Source organism: Otolemur garnettii, unplaced genomic scaffold (assembly GCF_000181295.1).
Source record: "Otolemur garnettii isolate 467f Iridium unplaced genomic scaffold, OtoGar3 scaffold00003, whole genome shotgun sequence".
NCBI classification, from domain to species: Eukaryota; Metazoa; Chordata; class Mammalia; order Primates; family Galagidae; genus Otolemur; species Otolemur garnettii.
The window spans coordinates 35,422,654-35,444,514 of record NW_003852398.1 but is presented as its reverse complement, the minus strand read 5'-3'; the positions used below and the strand labels follow the sequence as shown (position 1 = coordinate 35,444,514).

General features: G+C 36.3%; 1 protein-coding gene across 13 annotated transcripts in view; it reads left to right on the top strand.

The window, feature by feature from the left end:
• LOC100954037 (ankyrin repeat and KH domain-containing protein 1) overlaps positions 1-21,861 on the top strand; it is a 172,935-nt gene that overhangs the window by 94,008 nt on the left and 57,066 nt on the right. For 11 of the 13 annotated variants that reach the window (XM_023515894.1, XM_023515880.1, XM_023515891.1 and 8 more), the window contains 4 exons: positions 9,813-9,900; positions 13,016-13,143; positions 14,217-14,360; positions 15,449-15,551. In XM_023515894.1, coding sequence (XP_023371662.1) covers positions 9,813-9,900; positions 13,016-13,143; positions 14,217-14,360; positions 15,449-15,551 — 463 coding nt within the window. The remainder of the gene's footprint in view (positions 1-9,812; positions 9,901-13,015; positions 13,144-14,216; positions 14,361-15,448; positions 15,552-21,861) is intronic. The other 2 variants (XM_023515893.1, XM_023515874.1) reach the window with 1 other exon arrangement.

The window sequence follows — 21,861 nt, the reverse complement described above, 5'->3', positions numbered from 1 at the left end:
CCCCACGCCTGGCTATTTTTGTTGTTGTTGCAGTTTGGCTGGGGCCAGGTTTGAACCTGCCACCCTCGGTATATGGGGCTGTCGCCCTACCCACTGAGCCACAGGCGCTGCCCCATTCTTTGATTTTAGAAACAAAATTGCAGTATCTCTGTGGGATATGAACCTTAAGTTGCCAATGGAAGACCTACGTTGTTTTTTTTTTTAATTGAGACAGAGTCTCACTTTGTTGCACTCAGTAGAGTTCAGTAGTGTCATAGCTCACAGCAATCTCAAACTTCTGAGTACAAGTGATCGTCTTGCCTCAGCCTCCCAAGTAGCTGGGACTACAGGCGCCTGCTGTGACACCTGGCTATTTTTAGAGACCAGGTCTCACTCTAAGTCTGGTCTCAAACTCTTGAGCTCAGGCAATCTGCCCACCTCGGCCTCCCAAAGTGGAAATCTTACCTCTGAAACAGACTCAAAGAGCCAGATTGAGGCAACTTCTAAACTATCTGATAAGGAATACATTTGTAGATGGAGAAAAGAAACAAAGTATCTCCCATGCAAAATGAGCTTTCTCAAATAAAAAAATTACAATGCTGAAGCACAAATCCTTGTCAAGAGAGAATTAAAATGTAAGAACACAAAAAGCAGGAAAGGAGAATATACAGCAGAGGAAATTGAAATAAAAAATTTTAATCCTGAGATTTTTAAACATTGATCAATAGCCAAAAAACAATGTGGGATAATAAAAACTGTAATTACATATTAAGAATAGGCAGGTATTTCTTTTTGACCTTTTGGCTAATATTGAGTGAAGAACAAGGTATAAAATAACATTAAAGTTTGAGGAGGGGCTCGGCACTTATAGCTCAACCAGCTAAGGCACCAGCCACGTACACCTAAGGTGGCGGGTTCAAATCCCCAGCCCGGACCCGCCAAAACAACAATGACGGCTGCAACCAAAAAATAGCCGGGCGTTGTGGCGGGCGCCTGTGGTCCCAGCTACTTGGGAGGCGGAGGCAGGAGACTCGCTTGAGCCCAGGAGTTGGAGGTTGCTGTGAGCTGTAATGCCACGGCACTCTACCCAGGGGGACAGCTTGAGGCTCTGTCTAAAAAAAAAAAAAAAAGTTTGAGGAGGAAAGACTCAATATTAAGCATAAAACAGTATATTGGACACAGTTGAATAAGTTAGTGAATGAATTAATAAGATAATAAAATAATACAGCATAGTGTAAAATTGATAGAAAATATGAAAGAGATTGAGAAAAAAAGAATAGATTATGAAGCTCTACCATGTATCTATTAGAAGTTTCTGAATGAGAGGACTGAAGTGGAAGGAAGAGGAAAGGTTTTTAAAGAAGATAATAGTAGGAAATTTTGTAGAATTGACACGAATCTTTGACTAAAAACTTGTATCAATCGCTATGCAGAATAAATGAACCTGTAGAATTTTAAAGGTAAGGAAAAATATTTTAAAAGCTACCGGAGGAAGAAAATACATTATCTACAAAAGAGCAACCATCAAATTTTTGACATTGTCATCAATAATAATAAATCAAAGAAGAAAATCGCAAGTAATGTTCTCACACCAAGATAAAATAACACAATATAGAATTCTATATTCAACTACTATTTCTGAGAAGGAAAATAAACATATTTTCAAACCTACAAAGAATAAAGGAGCTTATCACCATTAGACCCTTGCTGAAAGAATGACCAAAAGGTACATACATCAATAATTAGAAAACTAAAGCCTTGAGGAAGATATGGGATACAAGAAGCTGTGATAAGCAAAACTTAATAAAACATATTATAAATACAAATTATTGAGTTTTAAAACCTAAATTTTTATGTTTAAAATCAGAACAATAGTATACAATTTATACATATATTAGAGAGTTAAAAAGGCATAATAGAGTCCTTTTGTTCAGGAGGAGGAGGAGAAAGTACTGAATAATTTTTAAAAGATTAATTTTAGTAAAATATATCAGTAATCAGTCCAAATACAAAGCTGTTGAAAAACTCCATTGTTAAATCAGAGACTTGAATTAGATTTGTAATCAAAATGTAGTAAGTGCTGCTTGCAATAGATAAACCTAAAGCAAAATGACAGAAAAGGTTGACAGAGTGATGGACAAATTTATGTAAGACAATATTCAGACAAAAAGGAATTTTAAGTTAAAAACATTTTTAGAAATACTCCTCCAGCTGATATTATAATTAGTTACTATCAGTAACTGACAATCTTATCCTCCAAATAAAATAGAAAACTGCAAAATTTCAAGGAAAATGGCAAGATCTGCATTTTTAAAAATTGTTTGAAGTTCACTGAGGGTACAAAAAATTAGGTTACACTGAGTGCATTTGTTAGGTAAAGTCCCTCTTAAAATTGTGTCCGGTCCCCAAAAGTTGTGCCATACACCTTAATCCCCCATCCTCAACTGCTTCCTTTCTCCTTGGATCCCCTGCTCCCCACCTTGAATTGATCTGATTTTTTTTCTTATGAGAGTATATATTAGATTGTCTACTGGCTTCATATTAGAATTGAGTACAGCGGCAGATCTTCATTTGTAATGGTAGGATTTTTTTTCACACACTTCCCTATGAAACTGATGTATCAGATAAAGAATGTTAAAAACAGAAAATTAAGTTTTCTCTTACAGAGAGCTAGCATTCTACTTTCAATAAATATACTTTATATCCTTTTCCAATATATAGAACATTTATAAAAATTGTCCATGTTTTAGACCTCAAAAAAAGCCCTGAGAAACTCCCAGACTCCTTATCATATACATGTGGGCTACATTTTCTGATCTTTAAAATTACAAATCAACAATAACATATTTTTTAATCCTATAAATTTGGAAATTGAAGAAAGATATATCTACATAATCCAGGAGGTTGAGAGGCATTTGGTAAAAATTATAAAGTAGAAACTGAATTACTACAAAAACACTACATTTCCAAGCTTGGGAGGGGTGGGGAGAATATAGCTGAAGTGTTCCTTAGAAAGAAAATTATAGCTTTATATGTAAATATATTAGAAATTAAAAAAAGAAAGTAAATGAAACTAATAAGAACAACAGCACAAAGGAAGAAGGAAATAATAAAGATAAAAGCAAAAGTTAATACAATAAAATAGATGGAATTTGATTAAAGTAAAATCTTCAGCACAACTAAGGAAACAGTCAATAGAGCAAATAGACAACCTACAGAATGAGAGAAAATATTCCCAAGTTACACATCCCATAAAGGGCTAATAACCAGAATTTACAAAGAACTTAAGCAAATTAGCAAGAAAAAGTGGGCAAAAGACGTGAACACAAGATTCTCAAAAGAAGAAAGACAAATGGCCAATAAACTTGAGAAAATGCTCAATGTAGGCTCAGCCCTTATAGCTCAAGCAGCTAAGGTGCTAGCCACATACCCCAGAGCTGTGGGGTTAGAATCTAGCCCAGGCCTGCCAAACAATGACAACTACAACCAAAAAATAGCTGAGCATTGTTGTGAGCACCTATAGTCCCAGCTACTTAGGAGGCTGAGGCAAGAGAATCTCTTAAGCCCAGGAGTTGGAGGTTGCTGTGAGCTGTGATGCCATGGTACTCTACCCAGGGTGACAGCTTGAGGCTCTGTCTCCAAAAAAAGAAAGAAAAAAAAGCTCAATGTTACCAGTCATAAGGGAAATACAAATTTAAAGTACAATGCCATATCACTTTACCTCAGTCAGAATGAATTTTATTTAAAAGTGAAAAAAACAGGGCAGGGTGTGTGGCTCACAGCTGATTTAATCCCAGTACTCTGAGGGTAGGTGGATTGCTTGAGCTCAGGAGTTCTAGACCAGCCTGAGCAAGAGCAAGACCCCATCTCTACTAAAAATAGAAAAACTGGATGGGCATTGTGTCAGGCACCTATAATCCCAGGTACTTGGGAGGCTGAAGCAAGAAGATCAGTTGACCCCAGGAGTATGAGGTTGTTGTGAGCTGTGATGCCCAGCGCTGTAGCCTAGGTGACAGAAAGTGAGACTCTGTCTCAAAAAAAAAGGTTGCTGGTGTGGATACAGAGAGAAAAGAGTGCTTATACACTGTTGGTGGGGCTGTAAATTAGTACAACCTCTTTGGAAAAAACAGTATGGAAATTCCTCAGAGAACTAAAAGATCTACCATTTAATCTAGCAATCTCACTACTGGGTATTTACCCAAAGGAAAAGAAGACTTTTCTTCAAACAGACACCTGCATTTGAATGTTTGCCGCAGCACAATTCACAATTGCAAAGATGTGGAAACAACTCAAGAGCCCATCAATTTATGAGCGGATTAATGAAATACGGTATATCATGGAGTACTGCTCAGCCATAAAAAACGATGAATTAAGGCCTTTTACAACAGTCTGGATGGAATTGGAGACCATTCTCCTAAATTAAATATCTCAAGAACGGAAAAACAAATACCACATGCACTCACTATTAAATTGGAAGTAATTCATGAGCATACATGTACACAGAGGGAAGAAAAACTCAGTGGTGATATCAACTGGGAGGGATGGGAGAAAGGGGGAGAGGAAAAAAACCTACCTAATGGGTACTTTGCACACTATTTGGGTGATGAGCACACGTATAAGCTAGGATTCAAGCATCACAAAAACGATCCAAGTAAACTAAAACATTTGTACCCCATTAATATTTTTTGGGAGGAAAGTTAATATAATAAAAAACAATAAAAAAGAGATAAAGACAATACAAGGATAAAGAGCAAAACTAACTAAAAGTTAAGTTTTAAAAAATGATTATTAAAATACATAAAATCAGCCAGACTGGTTTCTTTAGGGAGGAGAAAGCACAGATAAACAATACAAACTTAAAGTGAGTTGTAACAATTTGATATGGTAGAAATCTTTAAAATTCATTAGGCAATTGTATGAGCTATTAATAAGTTTGAATACACAGATAAAATGAATACCGATTTTTGCTATACATACATAAATGATCAAAATTGACTCTAGAATAGGCAACTCAATGGAACAATAACCATATATATATTACAAAGTGAATCAATAATTTAAAATTATACATCCAGTGAAGGTAAAGGTTCCAGATCGATGTATAAGTGAATTTTACCAAATTTTCGAAGAATAATTCCTGTATTATTTATTTTAGCTACTCTAAAGAACATAAAAAGAAACATTAAATCACACAATCTCTAAGTTTGTATCCTTGGAAAATAATTTCCTGCGTTTTATGATGGGAAAAATCAAATAATTTATATCCTAAAATTTTGTTGGTCTTGAACAAATACTGGCTATACAAATAAGTCTAAATTGATATATAGTACAGTATAGGGGCGGTGCCTATGGCTTAGTGGGTAGGGCACCGGTCCCATATGCTGAGGGTGGCAGGTTCAAAGCCGCCCCCTGCCATACTGCAGCAACAACAACAACAACAACAAAAAAGACAAATAGTACAGTGTACAGAAATTTGATTGCTATTTTAAAAGAAAGATTTAGTAGTCAAATGCTTTGGGAAAATGTTATATATTGTTAATATACATTATTAGTTTAGTATATAAAATATTAAATACATTATAAAGATGTAGCATTGTTTTATCAAGTATTTTCACAAATGTAACTATACTGTTCAATATCAAATGAATGAATTATTTTAGGGAGGAAAATAAAATTAGGTAGCTTTTCATACCTTTTATTTCAGGAATTTTATTTGTGAGTTGAATTTTGAAACTTAACTTTGAAACTTTTTTTTTTTTGAGACAGAGCCTCAAGCTGTCCCCCTGGGTAGAGTGCCATGGCATCATGCTCACAGCAACCTCCAACTCCTGGGCTCAAGCGAGTCTCCTGCCTCCGCCTCCCAAGTAGCTGGGACCACAGGCGCCCGCCACAACGCCCGGCTATTTTTTGGTTGCAGCCGTCATTGTTGTTTGGCGGGTCCGGGCTGGGGATTTGAACCCACCACCTTAGGTGTACGTGGCTGGCGCCTTAGCCGGTTGAGCTATAGGCGCCGAGCCTTAACTTTGAAACTTAAGAGTGAGGATCTTGAGACTATAATTTCTGATTTCTTGTCTATTAACAGTTATGGTAATACTTTATACACAATTTATTTTTATAAATTTGTTCTAATGAAGGCTTTCAAAATCTTTAGTCTGTGTTCTTACTTATGAGACCTAATGATGTTGATGAGTGTCCCTGCCAGGCTTAAGAGATAAGAAAGAGAAAAAGGGAAAGAAAGGAAAAGTGGCATTAATATTGTTCACCCATGTTTTAGTAATACCATATTATCAAAGGCTTTTGATAATAATCGGTGTCTTTCAAATGTAGCTAATATCTTAATTTCTTGTTTAATTTACTTTTAATCAGTGTCTTTCAAATGTAGCTAATATCTTAATTTCTTGTTTAATTTACTTTTATTTACCTAGTCAAAAAAAAAAAAAAACTTCAAACCTCAGTACTATGAGAGGAGAGATTTGAGAGGTCATTTATGCTTAGTTTCCTGCTTGGTAAACTAATCAATCACTTCATCATTTTAGACATTAGGTATACAATGGCAAACAAAAATGGATATGATGGCTGAGTGCCTATTGCACAGTGGTTACAGTGCCAGCCACATACACTGAGGGTGGCGGGTTTGAACCCAGCAGGCCAGCTAAACAACTGAAACAAAAACAAAAAAATAGCCAGGCATTGTGGCAGGCAACTGTAGTCCCAGCTACTTGGAAGGCTGAGGCAAGAGAATTGCTTAAGCCCAAGAGTTTGAGGTTGCTGTGAGCCATGATGTCACAGCACTCTACTGAGGGCGACATAGTGAGACTCTGTCTCAAAAAAAGAAGGATATGATTGTTCCTCTCAAGGAGCTTATGGTTTTGAGGAAGAGTCACAAACTAATACATGACTGTAGTTTATGAAGGAGAAATTCATAGAGCTCTAAGTCAATAATAGGAAGAGTGATCTAGGCAGGAGGGGAAATAAGTTGTAAAGGGCCAATTTTACAGGGTAGGCATAAAGTTTGTGTGCTATTTAAAGTAACTTTAAGTTGCATATGAACTTTATGTCCACCATGTATTTCCAGGATGTAATTGTTATAATGATAATTCAGAAATTAGTTGGATGGAAAAATTGGATAATTTTCTAGGTCTTTCTGGGTAACGTCATCATGGCATATATTCTGTTTTGTTTGAAGTAAATTGCCAGAATGTTAGATTTACTTACATTTGAATATGAGTTTAAGATCTATTCAAAAGCCAGATTGTTATGACATAATTTATAGTTACACATTTTTTTCCATATCCTGGAGTTGTTAATTGGACAACAATCTTTATTAACATATATAACAAAAACTCAATGCATAAACTAATTCTTATGGGTGATTGAGTAATACTACCCTGTACAGAATTTTAAAAAACTTTTTAGAGTGGAGTTTCTATCATCTGTCAAATTTCTGTTGGATTGAAAATCTCTGCTCTTAGATTTTATTGTTATTTTGCCTGAGTTATAGAGCAGGTATAGTTATATAGGTAATCTAAATTGCATTCTACTGTCAGAGCATCTATTTTTAAGTAGACTGTGTGGTAGCTGAAGGATTTTCTGAGTTAATTAGAAGGATAGAACTGAAATAAAGCCTTAACTTAATCATCATCCTTTATCAAGTTACTAACAGAAGAGAACCAGTACAACAGAAATTTCTTGTTTGTATACATAGTGAAAGAGGGGACAGCTAAGAGAACTTTTCATGAAAGTAAAGCTACATTTTAACATGTAGATGAATATAATTTGTTCACAGTTTTCCCAACAAATAGTGCTACTCACAAGATAGCTCCTTTTAGTGGCATTTGATATGTGGCATTTTTAGAAGCTGTTTTATCATTCATTCCTCTTGCTGGCCACCTTCCTAGAAAGAATAATAATAATGCATGCTATCATGAGACGGTGCCTTTTGCCTTTGACTATTTAGGTATTTAATTTCTACTTAAAAAAATATCTACCCAGGCAGCGCCTGTGGCTCAGTGAGTAGGGCGCAGGCCCCATATACCGAGGGTGGTGGGTTCAAACCCTGCTCCAGCCAAACTGCAGCAAACAAATAGCTGGGCATTGTGAGTGCCTGTAGTCCCAGCTACTCGGGAGGCTGAGCAAGAGAATCACCTAAGCCCAGGAGTTGGAGGTTGCTGTGAGCTGTGTGATGCTGCCATGGCACTCTATTGAGGGTAATAAAGTGAGACTCTGTCTCTTAAAAGAAAAAAAAAAAAAATCTACCCATTGGTCTATTTTCTTTTTCCTTTACTCTTTAAATACCATAATATTTTTCTTCAGAGATTTGTTTCCATCCCTTATGATAGAGTGCTTATTGGCTTCTGATATATAGGATCAAGATCCTTCTAATTACCCCCCTTGACTAAGGTTCCTTTTCATAGTCCAGATGAATACTTAGGAAAACATCTTTTTAAATTGAGAATTAGAATGCAGTTATTTCTCTTTGGGAACCAAACTTTAATGGTTATTGTTTTATATACAAAATTGTACTTGCCCTTAAAAAGTTACACCATCTAAGGTTCATGCCTATAATCCTAGCACTCTGGAAGGCTGAGGCAGGTGGATCCCTTGAGCTCAGGAGTTTCAGGGTGATGCCTGTGGCTCAGTCAGTAGGGTGCCAGCCCCGTATACCAAGGGTGGAGGGTTTGAACCTGGCCTCAGCCAAACTGCAACAAAAAAATAGCCAGGCATTGTGGCAGGCACCTATAGTCCCAGCTACTTAGGAGGCTGAGGCAGGAGAATTGCCTAAGCCCAGGAGTTAGAGGTTGCTGTGAGCTGTGTGATGCCAGGGCACTCTATTAAGGGCAATAAAGTGAGACTCTGTCTCTATAAAACAAACAAACAAACAAACAAAAAACCCCAAAAAACTACTATGTTTCCCTGAAAATAAGACCTACCCCCAAAATAAGCCTTAGCAGGATTTCTATGCATTTGTTAAATAGAAGCCCTACCCCCAAAATAAGACCTAGTGATAGGTGTGGCTATACAGCGGATCTGCATAGCCACACCATGCAATTCAGTATGGAGCAGTAAGGAAGACTGGAATACCTTTTATCTGCCACAGCTCCTTTCTCCGAGCCTTTCGCACTTGGGCAGGTGTGCGTGTGGTAACCACAGTTGCAGGCATCCTATTGCGCACATGCAAACGGCTAGGGGAAAGGAGTTCACGCATCACTAGCACCAGCCCCACCAAGGTTGGCCCCCCCCTGTCAGGTTCTAGAAGAAGATGACTTAACTGTATTTGAATAAATATAGATTGTTGTATTATACTTAATAAAAATAAGATATCCCCTGAAAAAAGCCCTAGTGTATCTTCTTGAGAAAAAATGAATATAAGACAGTGTCTTATTTTCAGGGAAACATGGTAGCTGGGTTTTGTGGCAGGCGCCTGTAGTCCCAGCTACTCAGGAGGCTGCGGCAGCAATTGCCTGACCCCAGGAGTTGGAGGTTGCTGTGAGCTATGATGTCCTGTCACTCTACCCAGTGCAACAGAATGAGACTCTGTCTCAAAAAGAAAAAAAAAAGAGAGATAAAGAAAAAATATTATACCATCTAGTGTGGACTGAAAATCTTATATATTGGAAGAATTGAGGTAGGTAGTCTAAGTGCCTCTATTGAGTAAATATTAAATCTTCATTTTGGTTTGCACAAGGACCTGGGTTCACTCCCTAGTACCTCAACCAATAAAAAAAAATTAAAAACAAAATCCTCATTATTTCTCATATCATTAGTACTAAGTGTTTAAAATAGGTAGTTAATCAGTTGGCACTGATTGATTTTTTTTTTTGTTTCTTTAATAGGAGCATGAATCTGAAGGTGGAAGGACACCTTTGATGAAAGCTGCAAGAGCTGGTCATTTGTGCACTGTGCAGTTTCTTATTAGCAAAGGTAAAGAAAGTGCAAGTGATCATATAGTTTGTGGAAAAAAATTCTGAAGTGTTGTAATTTATGTTAAAGCTGCTTTATCTGCAGTACAAATATTGTATTCTAGTCTCTCGTATTTTATTTAGTAAGCACAGAGTTTGTGAGTTTGTGAGGCATGTACTAGGGGTTTTCTTTATGAATTTTAATTTTCATCAACTAAATAGCATATGATTGTTCCCCAAAGTTGGAAAAGCCAAATGTAAAATGCCCTACTATACTCAGGTAGATGTTCAACACTTAATCATAAGCCAGTTCTGCTGGAGATGAGGGTGGAAAGCAGACAGAACGTTTGCTGCTGTGGTGCTTGTTTTTGGTACAGTGGAATTAACTAAGTTTTTAACAGTCTTATATTTTTATATTTTTTAGAAATTCTATTATTAGAAGAATATATTTAGGCAAAGAATGTCAGCTGATGGTTGAATGATTAGTTCAAAACTGTTTACTGTGGAAAAGTGAAATGCTGATGAACCTATGTTAGGTTGGACCAATAAATGGTTGTTTATGTGCTCTTCTGTCAGAGCACATAAATGTCATTTATAGATCAAAAATGGTAATGTCAGCAATTCCATTTTGTTCAGCTCTTTGTATAGTGTCAGGTACACTGGCATCTATGTATCTGTAGGAAAGGATGATAAAAATGCAAGGAAGATCCACTCAAGTGGTGGCATGTTAAAATGAAAATTTTATATTTATATTTTCAATGGAATCCTGACATTTTGTGACATTAAAAATGTAGGGTGACTATAGTGTATCTTACAAGGGTACATGTGAAATTTACTAAATGTAGAATATAAATGTCTTAATACAATAAAAAAAATTTAAAACTCAAAAAAATAATAAACTGAGCTTACTGTGCTGACACATTAAAAAAAAGTAGGGTGATATAATTTTAAATGGTATATCATTTTAAATATACTTGTTTTCTTATTAAAGAAGAAAACATTGGGTTTATTTTATTCATGTCACATTTTTGCTGCTAAGTAAGACATATCTTTACATAAAGTTCTATAACAGTCTATAAAAGCTACTTACTATGACCACATAGAAACAATAAATAGATAGATAACCCTTGGAGTTCTTTTATGTTTCTTTGCTACAGAGGAAACTTAATCATATCCAACAACAACCTGCTAAGAATATAATCAGGCTCATCAGGGATAGGAACACATTAATTTTTATCCTTTCTAGACTAAATAATCCTATCATCTAAAATAACCTCATGCTGCTAACATAAGGATGTTCATTGCTGTATCTTACCTTTCCCAAAGATAATTTTTTTTTTTTTTTTGAGACAGAGCCTCAAGCTATTGCCCTGGGTAGAGTGCCATGGTATCACAGCTCATAGCAACCTCAAGCTACTGGGCTTAAGCGATTCTCTTGCCTCAGCCTCCCAAGTAGCTGGGATTATAGGCACCCACCACAACGCCTGGCTATTTTTTGGTTGTAGTTGTCACTGTTGTTTGGCAGGCCCAGGCTGGATTCTAACCCGCCAGCTCTGGTATATGTGGCTGGCTCCTTAGCTGCTTGACCTGCAGGCGCCACCCCAAAAAGATACTTTTAAGCAAGTTAGGATTAGGTTCAGTTGGATATTTTCTGAAACTGAAATAAATTAATAATAGCATTGGCTTATTTTTCTCTCACATAAAATCAGTCGAATTAAGGAAAAAGGAAGGATGAGTATTTCTATAGTCTTAACTTTCTAGTTGAGACCTTTTGGGATTGTTAAAGGTAGCTAAACTAAAAACCATTTCCTTTTTCCAAGGGTCAAAAATAATTCATTGAAAAAGAAGCTAAGAAGAGATTTTTTTCATTTAGACTTTTTTCAGGTCATATTATACAGAGCTACTGACCAAGTTATAGCTTTCAGCTAACATATTTGGATAACCTTCTGTCTTGTCTTCATATTCAGGTTCCCCAGACTCTTCAAATACACAATATGAAGAATTATATGTCCCTTAAATGTTGCTTTTAAAAAATCTGTTTTCCGGCTCGGTGCCTATAGCACAGTGGTTGCAGCGCCAGCGACATACACTGAAGCCGGTAGCTTCATACCTGCCCTAGGCTAGCTAACCAATAATGACAACTGCAACAAAAAATAGCCAGGTGTTGTGACAGGCACCTGTCGTCTCAGCTCCTTGGGAGGCTGAGGCAAGAGAATCACTTGAGCTCAAGAGTTTGAGGTTACTGTGAGCTGTGATGCCATGGCATTCTACCAAGGGTGACAAAGTGAGACTCTGTCTTAAAAAAAAAAACAAAAACCTGTTTACTTTGAGACCTGGCTATATTGCCACTTTCTAGAAGCAGATAAAAAATGTCTTGGAGGCTTGCCTCCTGTAGCTCAAGCGGCTAAGGTGCCAGGCACATACCCCAGACCTGGCGGGTTCAAATCCAGCTGGGGTCTGCCAAACAGCAATGACAACTATAACCCTAAAAATAACCAGGCGTTGTGGTGGGTGCCTATAATCCCAGTTACTTGGGAGGCTGAGGTAAGAGAATCACTTAAGCCCAGGAGTTGGAGGTTGCTGCGAGCTATGATGCCAGGGTGACAGCTTGAGGCTGTGTCTCAGAAAAAAAAAATCTTGGAAATACTTTAAGAGTTACATATATTTGATGCCTTCATTAACCTATATGTATTTATTAATCTTAGCCTTCTAGATTTTCCATTTTAAAAGTGATATTGAATGAATGAAGTACAACTACGTGCAACAATGTGGATGAATCTCACAATATAACATTGAGTGAAAGAAGGCAGACACAAAAGAGTACATTATATGATGCCATTCATACAAAATTCAAAAACTAAAACCAGTTTGGAAGTCAGGGTAGTAGTTATCATTGGTGGGGTGGGGTGTGACTGAAAGGGGACACAGATGGGGCTTCTGGTATGTGGATAATGTTCTGTTTCTTGATCTGGGTGCTGGTTACACAGATGTGTTCACTTTGTGAAAAATTTTCTAATGATAACACTTAACAATTTGTGTACTTTATTGTATCTGTGTTATACTTCAAAAAAATCTTTAAAATGATATTGTCTTGATTCCAACATTTGCTAAGACTAGTGTTTTATTTTTCTTCAAAGGTGCCAATGTGAATAGGGCTACAGCCAATAATGATCATACTGTGGTGTCACTGGCCTGTGCAGGGGGCCATCTGGCAGTTGTTGAGCTACTCTTGGCTCATGGGGCTGACCCTACTCATCGACTCAAGGTATTCCATTTAAAAATAAGTAAATAAATAATATGTATTATTATAAAAATATGTAAAAATAGACTGTAATCGTAGCACTTTGGGAGGCAGGGGCAGAAGGTTTGAGGCCAGGAGTTGGAGACCAGTCTCCAATATAACGCAATATAACGAGATTCCCCATCTCTACAGAAAAATTTAGGTGCCAGGTATGATGGCACACATAGTCTGTAGTCTCAGCTACTTTGGAGGCTGAAGCAGGAGGATCACTTGAACCCAGGAGTTTGAGGTTGCTGTGCACTCTCACACCACTACTGTCCTCTAGCCTGGGCAACAGAGTGAGACTCTGTCTCAAAAAATAAAACAAAATATAATATTAAAAAAGCAAACTATTTTTTTAAATTAAATGATAGCTGTGTACATTAATGCAATCATGGGGTACAGTGTGGTGTTTTCATATACAATTTGAAATATTTTCATCAAACTCGTTAACATAGCCTTCATGTCATTTTCTTACTGTGTTAAGACGTTTATATTCTACTTCTAGAAAGATTCACTTGTACCCTTGTAAGATAAACCATAGATGTGATCCCTTGAATCACCCTCCCTCTCCCCATCCACCCTCTTCCCCCCCAAAAGTAAACTATTGATGTCTGATCCCTTAGTGTAGTGGTTCTCAATCTTTCTAATGACGTGATCCTTTAATATAGTTCCTCATGTTATGCTGACCCCCAACCATAAAATTATTTTCGTTGCTACAGTAGCAAATATTTTATTTTATTCTTTAAATTCTTTGGTGTGAGATTGATTGTTTTTGAGTTGACTTTCTAGGTTCCATGTGTGCCAATGCATACACTTGCTATGCTATAGTAGCAACGAAAATAATTTTATAGTTGGGGGTCACCACAAAATGAGGAACTGTATTAAAGGGTCATGGCATTAGGAAGATTGAGAACCACTGCCTTAGTGCTTAGTATTTATTACTATTTAACTGAGTTTTGATCTTATATGACCTACTAAGAAACTAAATGTGTGTATCAATTAGATTAGAAGAAGAAATTTACAAAGAACTAATTATGGTATCAATTCTTCCTCAGGATGGCTCAACAATGCTCATTGAAGCTGCAAAGGGTGGCCATACTAATGTTGTTTCTTATCTGTTGGATTATCCAAATAATGTTTTATCAGTTCCAACCACAGATGTGTCTCACCTTACCCCACCTTCTCAAGATCAATCTCAGGTAAAATAAAATGGAGCTTATTTGCTAATATAAATATTCTTCAATATGATTAGAAATTTTTATTTAAAATCAGTTTTAAGCAAAATGGGTTATTTGTTTTCTATTACATATTGAAACAAATCATGATTCTAAATTCATTAAGATTTATTTTCTTCAGAAGTGCATCAGAATTTTTTATTGTCTTATTTACTGAAAATAGTTGTTTTTAAAATCAAATACAGTGGACTGTATTAAGTTGACTACATAAACATATAGAGGTTGTTGGCTTAAGTAACTAAGCCTGCTGTACTAATATGTACTTATGGTGCATGTCTGGTCTGTGACAGCTTAAGGAGGTCAACTTCAGAATATGGTCAATATAGGGAAGTGGTTAACTGTGGAGGTTCTACTGTATAATCATAAATATTCCAGGTTGCTAGAACTAGATCTTTTGGGGTTTTGTTTGTTTTTTAAGGAATGCATTGAACATAATCTTGAAAGAGTAGAAAGCTTTTTAATACTACCCAAGGCAGTGTTTTTTTCTTTTTTTAAAAATTTCAGATTAATAGAAGAGTACAATTAGGTTATAATGTCTGCATTTGTTAGGTAAGGCCTCTGTTATCATTGTTTCCCACATCTAGGAAGTATACCATATGTCCTTACATTGTGCCCATTAAGTGAGAGCACACCAGTCCCTCCCTTTTCCTCCCACTCCCAACTTGAATTGAGTTTTTCTCTTGTGTGGGCATGTATTAGTTATGTAGAATTTGAACAGGGGTAAATTGGCCAGTAAGTAGGGAATATATGGCTTATATTCCTAGCTGTATCAGAACCAGTAAGGCTTTATCTTCAGCAAAAGAATAATATTAATTCTATTTAGCTTAAATTATTGACTTCTTTTAGGTTGCTTGACTTTTCAATCTCTATTCTCAGAAATTAATCTTTGGTGAAGGCTTTTTTTTTCTTTAAGCTTTAAGAATTAAAGTGAACGTGGTGGTATATGAAGGAATCCTAAAACAGGTTTAAGATTTCATTTATAGGCCTTTATTTTTATTTTATTCTTTAAATTCTTTGGTGTGAGATTGATTGTTTTTGAGTTGACTTTCTAGGTTCCACGTGTACCAATGCATACACTTGCCATGGTTGTACCTCCCCAGGAACCAGACAGAACTTCACAGGAGCACTCTCCTGCCCCTATAGGAGTACAAAAAGGTCAGTTATTGAGTTATTTTTCTTAAAATGGGTATTTTTCACCTAATTAATAAATCACAAAATGTACACAATTAACTGTGTACTGATGGTTAATTGAGATAAATAAGACATAAATATTAAGAAAAATGACTTCTTGCTTTCCTATTAACACTGCTAGATGTAGCTTTCATGTGGCACAGATGAAAATACTTAAGAATTAAACCAAATTCTTAATTATGTTAAAGTAGCGAAAATTTATCAACCATTCAATTTTGCATTTGACAACTCTAGTTAAACAATAGTATAATATGAAGAAGGTTTGATATTTAGTCTTTATAGCGTTGATTCAGTTAATGAGAAATTTAAGAATTACTGTTTCATTTATGTAATGCTGAATATAGCTGAATCTATCAATATGTGAACCTGGACAAATAACTATCAAAGTGACTATAAAGAAGGAGTATACACTACGTAAGGGACTGAAGTTTGTGAGTTCAAATAGTTTCTACTCTTTTCATTTGTAAATATGAATTATATATGCATCACCTTCATGTATAGATTTACCTTCACTTGATAATCATGTACAGTTTTAATATCTGAGTTCTCTGAAATAAGAAAATAGGTAATATGTAGAATTTTCAAAACTACATAAAAATAACTGGATGTGGTGGTTCACGCCTGTAATCTTAGCACTTTGGCAGGCTGAGGCAGGAGAGCTGTTTAAAGCCAGGAGTTCAAGCCCAGCCTGGGCAATATAGCTAGGTGCCATCTCTACAGAAAAATAAAAATAATTGAGCCTGGTGTGGTGGCATGTACATGTAGTCCTAACTACTCTGGAGGCTGAGGTGCGAGGATCACTTGTGCCCAGGAGTTCAAGATTATAGTGAGCTATGATGGTACCATGGCACTTGAGCCTGGGTGAGAGAGTGTGACCCTGTCTCTAAAATAAATAAATAAACAAAACTACATAAAAACAAATTTATGTTTTAGAATGTGATAATCAAGTCCTAGATTATTGAATCACAGTAAGATGTTTAAGTGTATATTGTTTTCTTTAACACATTGACTTCCACGCTAGAAAAATAAGTTTTTTCCTCAGGGCCATGGTATTATACACTAGGTCAAAATAGGTGAAGAGACATGTGAGTTATATATGCATCACGAGGCCCTGAGCTCAAAACTAGTGTAAGTTAAATGGAACTTACATGGCAGTTAATATTAATACTATGATTTAAGAAAAGTGGTTAAGGTTGACTGTTATAGACACTTTTTCAAATTATGCTAATTTAAGTAATTTAAAGTTTTGAGGGCATTCACTTAATTTCTAAACTATTTTAGAGATGAAATATCTGTAGTCTTTCTATCTTAGGCTAAGTTTAGCAGTTTTCCATTTGATACCTATCTATTCAAATTTTTCTTATTTTTAATTGCCAAGCATGGTGGCTCACACCTGTAATCCTAGCACTCTGGAAGGGTGAAGTAGGTGGATTGCTTGAGCTCAGGAGTTTGAGACCAGCCAGAGCAAAAGTGAGACCCTATCTCTATTAAAAATAGAAAAACTAGCTGGAAATTTTGGTGGGCGCCTTGGAAGGCTGAGGCAGGGGATGGCTTGAGCCCATTTGAGGTTGCTTATGAGCCAATATGCTATGACACTACCAAGGGTCACAGATCAAGACTCTGTCTCCAAAAAAAAATTTTTTTTCTTCTTTTTAATCTTATCACTTTAAAAACCAAACTGAACATGTACTTGTTAAGGAATCTGAGTATCATAACCAGTTGGCAGCCTTTTATTTTTATCTTTTGGGGGGGGTTTTTTTGTTTTTGTTTTGAGACAGAGTCTCAACTTTGTCACCCTCGGTAGAGTGCCATGGCATCATAGCTCACAGCAACCTCAAACTCTTTGGGCTCAAGTGATTCTCTTGCCTCAGCCTCTTTAATAGCTGAGGACTACAGGTGCCTGCCACAATGCCCAGCTATTTTTAGAGATGGGGTCTTGCTCTTGATCAGGCTGGTCTAGAATTCCTCAGTTCAAGCTGTCCACCTGCCTGGGCCTCCCAAAGTGCTAAGATTACAGGCATGAGCCACTGTGCTAAACTGGCAACCTTTAGTAAGATATTTAAAGCTAATTACCTGTATTTTTGTTGTTTTTTGGTTTTTGTTTGGCTAACCCCTATAGAAGATTGTAGTAAGTTTGGTTTGGGAAAAGAAATTTGGTACTAAATAAGAATAATTTTTTAAATATATTAACACAGACTCACAAAATAACCAAAAATTAAAATGGGTATAGAGAGGAAATAAAGCTTTGTAAATTTAGATTTAATATATATTTTTAGGGAATCTGAGCATCATAACCAGTTGGCAACCTATAGTTTTTTTATATATATATGTAATATATATATATATATATATAAATCTGAAATATTTGCATAGTAAATGAAGTTGATGCTCAATTGTGAGCTGTCATAATTTTGCTTACTAAAATATCCTGAGTATCTTCTTCATGTTGATGTTTTATTACTTATAGAATAGTATGAAAATGAACTAACCCTCTAAGGACACTTTAATTTTAAGAAATTATTAGGGGAAGAGAAAATGAATGCTAGTATCTAAACACTTGAGCACTTTCTATTGCTGTCAACCAGTGGCATTAAATGTTGCCAGCCTAACATTTAATACAGGATCAAAGTGTGATAATGCATTGTAGTAAGGTGTCAGTATAAACTATGTGCATTGCAGAATATTATGTTACTCCTGAGATAGGAAAAATCAATTGATGTAAAAATGCATACTGAATTACTGGAATAAATAGACAAAGTATTACTTTTTCTCCTTAAGGCTACGCTTTCTTCTTAAAGTTTCTCTTTTATGTCTCTAAAATATCTCCCTCAAATGAAGAAATTGCCGTTTGACTCTTACGTTTTTGTTTTCTCTAAATCTGTGTTATTTCTATGTAGTGTATATGTGTAGGGATGGACTCTTATTTGGACTTATATCTCAAAGTATTCTTATTTTCTAGGACTCTTCTTTTCTTCTTCTATCATCTTTTCAACTTTTTTTTTTTGAGACAGTCTGTGTTGCCCTCTGTAGAGTGCTGTGTGGTCACAGCTCACAGCAACCTCAAACTCTTGAGCTTAAGCGATTGTCTTGTCTCAGCCTCCCAAGTAGCTGGGACTACAGGTGCCCGCCACAACGCTCAGCTATTTCTTTTTTCTTTTTTGGTTATTGTTGTTTATCAGGATCTGGCCAGGTTCGAACCCACCAGCCCTGGTGCCTGTGGCTGGCACCCTAACCACTGAGCTATGGATGCCTAGTCATCTTTTCAACTTCTTATAACCTTTTATTCCCATATGTTTTGAATAAATATTTCTATTATTCATATTCCTATTCTTTTAAAATATATTCATGCCCTTAAATCTTATCCGGGTGTTTGATGTATGTCCTACTTAGAATTTCTTCTCATTTATGCCTCACATGTACTATACTTTTTATATAGGCTTATTCATGTTGATCCATCCTCTTGATTTAGGTAACTAATGTCACTTGTCTGTTGTTGGTTTTCAAGGATTTGAGATTCTAGGTAGCATCTAGCAGAGGCCTCAGAATCACTTCTATGAACAAAAAACTAAGTGAACGTGATATGCTTAGTGTTTTAGCATTATTTAACTTTATTACCTGTAGTTATAAAAATTCAAATGGGGGTTGGTGCCCTATGCACTGGCATTGGTGGGTTCAAACACAGCCTAGGTCTGCTAAACAACAATGACAGTAGAAAAAGTGAGGCCAGAGAATTGCTTAAGCTCAAGAGTTGGAGGTTGCTGTGAGTTATAATGCCACGGCACTCTACCCAGGGCAACAGCTTGAGACTCTGTCTCCAAAAAAAAAAAAAAAATTCAAATGGGAAAGGATGCATAAACAACTTAAACTCTGCTTTTCCAAAATAAATTTGGTAAATAAATTTGGTGATTGCAGCCACTTTCTATATCTAACTTACTTGTTCCAACTGGTACTACAGAGATTCTAAAAGAGAAGACTCATTATGATGAGTACGTAATTTAGAAGTAATGTGCTGCAAAGCATTTAAATGAGGTCAAGATAAATAAAACACATCTTTTGTGTTTACCTCAAACTCTGTTGAGGGATAATTTCTTTTCTCTAAACTTCTGCAGTGCTTTATTGGATCTTCCTTCTGACTTTTCTAACTCCTGCTCTCTTTCCTCCTTTTTGGAGGATAAATGTAGAGGGTTGAGTTATTAATCATACTCCGGGTGTTTTGTTATCCTGGCTTCACTCCTGTTTTATTTTCTTTTATTCTTTTTCCCTCCTTCCCCCATTCCAGTGTGTTTGGTGTGTATATACTTTTGTTCTTAAAGTTCTTATAAAATATTTATTATTTTGTGTATATTTTCAATTCACATAAATGATAACTGTGCTGTAGAACAGATCTCATTTTATTTAACTAATTAATTTATTTTTTTGTAGGGACAGAGTCTCACTTTATTGCCCTTGGTAGAGTGCCGTGGCGTCACACATTTCACAGCAACCTCCAGCTCTTGGGCTTAAGCAATTCTCTTGCCCAGCCTCCCAAGTAGCTGGGACTACAGGTGCCCGCCACAACGCTCAGCTATTTCTTTTTTCTTTTTGGCCAGGGCTGGGTTTGAACCTGCCACCCTTGGTATTTGGAGCTGGCGCCCTACCCGCTGAGCCACAGGCACCACCCTCATTTTATTTTTTTTAATTCAACACTACTTTTAAGATCTATCTATGTGTTTACCTTTAGATTATTTACCACCTGCAGCTTAGTACTTCACCCTGTGCTTTACTTGTCCATTCTCCGAGTGATAGGCGCCCAGATTTCCTCTATTTTGCCAACACCACAGACCATAATGCTGTGATGAAAATCCTAGTTCTAGTACCATTATGGATTTGTATAAGAATTGCTGGGGGGGGGGGCTGAGTACAGTGGCTCACTCCTGTAATTCTAGCACTCTGGGAGGCCAAGGCAGGTGGATTGCCCTAAGCTCACAGGTTCGAGACCAGCCTGAGCAAGAATGAGCCCTGTCTCTAAAAATAGCTAGGCGTTGTGGCAGGTGCCTGTAGTCCCAGACTTGGGTGGCTGAGGCAAGAGAATCACTTGAGCCTAAGAGTTTGAGGTTGCTATGAGCTATGATGCTATGGCACTCTACCCAGGGTGACAAAGTAAGACTCAGTCTCAAAAAAAAAAAAAATTACTTTGGGATGTTACCTCACTCTTAGACTATAAGCTCCTCAAGGGCAGGGTTTATATTGTTCATCTTTGTATGGTCCACCATGCCTTGTTTGTACTAGTTGTTCAAATATTTTTTGAATAAATTAATAAATTCCAGGCTAAGAGCATAGATTATTCTGAAGGTAGAAGAAAGAGAATTTTTAAGAAGAAAGACATTGTGATTAAAGAAGATGTTTAAAAAAATAAGAGGTGGCTTGGAGCCCGTAGCTCAGTGAGTAAGGTTCCAACCACATACACTAAGGCTGCTGGGTTTGAGCCCAGCCCGGGCCTGCTAAACAACAATGACAACTGCAACCAAAAAATAGCCAGGTGTTGTGGCGGGCACCTGTAGTCCCAGCTATTCAGGAGGCTGAGACAAGAGAACTGATTAAGCCTATGAGTTTGAGGTTGCTGTTAGCTGTGATGTCATAGCACTCTACTGAGGGCAACATTGTGAGACTCTGTGTCTCAAAAAGAAAAAAAAAGTAGTGTTGTAGAATGGTGGGAGATTGACAACAGAAGTATATGTGTAAAATAAGAAATTAACATGCTGCTTTATGTTGCAGAGTTGTGTTTTAGAGTAGGTAACATGAAAAGTTCTAACATTTTTATATCAAACCATTAAAATCATATGGAAAAATTATATATACAGCAAATGATAATGTATGTTCCTCTGGAAGTTTTACTAGTATTTTTAGGCAATTTCCATTATGTAACATGCTTATGTGGATTTACTTATGCCCTAATTTTATAAAATCTTTTAAAATATAAGTGCTTAGGAAAAGGTTGAATTAATCTGTTACCATGTAACACAGATGCTCTTATCTTTGAACACTCTTGATTAATAGACTGCTGTGTTTAAGATATATAATGTGCCTTGTTTGGAAAATTTTGAGACACATAATTAGACGTAGTGGAAAAGTGAATTAATTCTAGGCTTTTATGTTTTATTGTGATCAGAATAAGAAGTATTTTTGAAACCAGGGACATAACATATATCTACTTATCAAAACACAAATTATATTAGATAATAAATATTTGGTGCACTGTGTTATTTTCAGTGCTACTTAACTTTATTTACTATTT